General features: G+C 41.7%; 2 protein-coding genes across 5 annotated transcripts in view; one reads left to right on the top strand and one right to left on the bottom strand.

Annotated features, from left to right (window-relative positions):
- The window catches only part of LOC113663171 (E3 ubiquitin-protein ligase TRIM39-like), a 537,569-nt gene that overhangs the window by 359,180 nt on the left and 175,889 nt on the right, over positions 1-2,500 (top strand). The window lies entirely within an intron of this gene.
- zgc:109889 (uncharacterized protein LOC553542 homolog) overlaps positions 1-2,500 on the bottom strand; it is a 21,041-nt gene that overhangs the window by 7,325 nt on the left and 11,216 nt on the right. For all 4 annotated transcript variants that reach the window (XM_027178372.2, XM_027178373.2, XM_027178374.2 and 1 more), the window contains exon 3: positions 1,223-1,357. In XM_027178372.2, the coding sequence (XP_027034173.1) occupies positions 1,223-1,357 (135 nt within the window). The remainder of the gene's footprint in view (positions 1-1,222; positions 1,358-2,500) is intronic.

Here is a 2,500-nt window from a genome sequence, read left to right as displayed (position 1 = left end):
TCTCTCGCTGACACCAGCATCTCTACCGTTCGCTTCAGCCCTCTTTTTCTCTTTCATCTACAACACTCTCTTCATCTCTTTTATCTGTGTGTGTGCATGTACATAAGGAATAAAAGACCAGCAGAAACCCTGATGTCTGGTTATGAATTAATAATCACAGTGCACATAATGGGGGAAGGGCTGGAAACACCCCCCACCCCCCAACACACAAACACACCCTAAAATGGCCAGACACACAAACACACACACACACACAAACACACTCTCAGTTATCAATATTCAGTGGCTGTTTTTTTTCTTCACAGTAGTTTCCTACAGCATTACCCCCACTCGGCCTCGCTCCATGCCGTATACAGTCGCAGGGTCATTTGCAGGTCGCTCACATACACAAAGCATCGCTTAATGGATTCCCCAGGGACCTCTGTCAGTGCAGACACTCAAAGTGTGTGTAAAGCATGTGTGTGTTGCTCCCATAGGATCGTCAAAGTCAGGTTTAATTGGAAGACGGGGCTGGATTCACCCACCACTCCTTTTAAAAGACAAATTTAACGTTATTTTTTATTTTGAATAATGAATGAATAAAACCGACACCTACTCTATTAAAAGTATTCTAGACTGGTGTTGTTTGAAGTGTGTTTACTGTACAAGGTTTAGATCAGTGGTGAAAATACCAAATTTTCTTTATTCGACACATGAAATTGTTAGGCGGATTTTCCTTCCTTCTTTTCACTGATTATTATCGTTGATGCTCATCATACAGATTTTCTATCAAAACTAGCTGGCAAAAGAAACAGCCTAAAGAGCTGTAGGAATGAATACAAACACAAAACAGTGCAGATGGAAGTGCTTCTGCTCCACCCCTCTCAATGCGAAACTGGGGCATCACTGCACATGGAGGGGGCAGGGGCTAAACAGAGGGAGGGTAACTGGTTTCACCCACAGACACACCGACAGGGAGCTGCCCAGAACCAGGACATGAAACACTGTGTTAAAGGAGAGCAGGGGCAGGGGCACAGCACGAGGATGAGGAGGGGAATTATTTCTGTCAATAAGACATTCTCTCTCCCTCTTGTTCTTATTTGAAAGCTAGGTCACTTTACCAACTATAGTCTCGACTGAGTTTTTAATAGGGGACAGAGCTCAGAGGAGAACTCGCTCCTTCTCATACTGATAGCATGAACTTTACAAGAAGGTTTTATAGGAAATCTGGATCTTCTCATACCTTCTTCTACAGTCGAGTCCAGCTGGGTGACTTTAACAGCCAGCAGGTCCACACGCTCCTGCAGGTGACTCATGCGCAAGCAGAAACTGTTCGCTTCTTTAAACAGCTCCCCGAAGATGTCTTCTGCATGGCGACCTGAAAAAGGACCAGCTGCGTTAAGAACACGTCAGCGGAAAAAGCTCACCTGTCTTCAGTACCTCAGCGACAGTACAAAGGATCAGGAAAATGAGAGGAATAAAGAAAGCAAAAAGAAAAGACTTGGATATTAAGAATACGTGTGAAATAATTCTGTTGAGGAAAAAAACAAACATAAGTGATTGAGCAGATATTTAAATGAAACACATGATGAGATTCGCTGTACTTGTACTAAGAAAACAGAAGCTTTTTGGGGGGGCTAAAACTAGTACAGTGGATGGAATAAAAGCTACTGAATATTCTTCCTCCACTTTGTGCACTAATCTAACATACTCCAACTGTGACCCAATCCATATACATATAACTCATAACACACACTACATAGTATTCTTTGATAGTAATAAAGTACTGACAAAATACATAAGGAAGTGTGCAGTTTGAAACACAGCAGTCTGAGGTAGTGGTTGTGTTTTTTTATGTACTGTACCACCAAGCTGTCAGCATGCTGTACTTCCCTCATGAAAGAAAGAAGCCGTCGTGTGACAATGACTGCTTACGATGATTAGCTAAATGCTGGAATTTCTAAATGATAAGTTCACTGGATAAACTCATTACTTTGTATGACATTTTTTCAGTAACAAACAATCGATGGTTATACACGGGTCTGTTTTTACTGGACTTTACATTTTCAACAAAACAAACTTTACATGTCAGACCTTCTCTTGGGTTGTAGTTGGCTGCTATGGAGTCCAGAGCTTCCTTCTGTCTGGCTATGTGAGACTACTGGTGACTCGTGAGGATATAATTATCTGCCCCTTTTTCATATTAATATTACAGAACATATTTGTCACCAGGTGAAGGAGACAAATCTCTGTCACGCCTCTCAGTAATCTCAGAGCAATCTCTGAAGCCAATTAGACACAGCTAGCCCACTAACTCTGCTACATGTCCATCACATGTGGTCACTTCATATGTGGGTATTTTTATTACTCGACATGTTTTCTGTGTTCTGATGTGAGGTATGAGATGGAGATGGTGATCTAAAATACAGAGCTACACATATGCTACACACTAACAGTGCACAGACAATTGGGTTGACTCACTTTTGCCCACTATAACCTAGTTTTTCTGATGTTTGACATA

The sequence above is a fragment of the Tachysurus fulvidraco genome, chromosome 1 (genome assembly GCF_022655615.1).
Source record: "Tachysurus fulvidraco isolate hzauxx_2018 chromosome 1, HZAU_PFXX_2.0, whole genome shotgun sequence".
In the NCBI taxonomy this organism is placed as follows: domain Eukaryota; kingdom Metazoa; phylum Chordata; class Actinopteri; order Siluriformes; family Bagridae; genus Tachysurus; species Tachysurus fulvidraco.
Note: the sequence above shows the minus strand (reverse complement) of the source record. Positions and strands in the feature narration are given on the sequence as shown.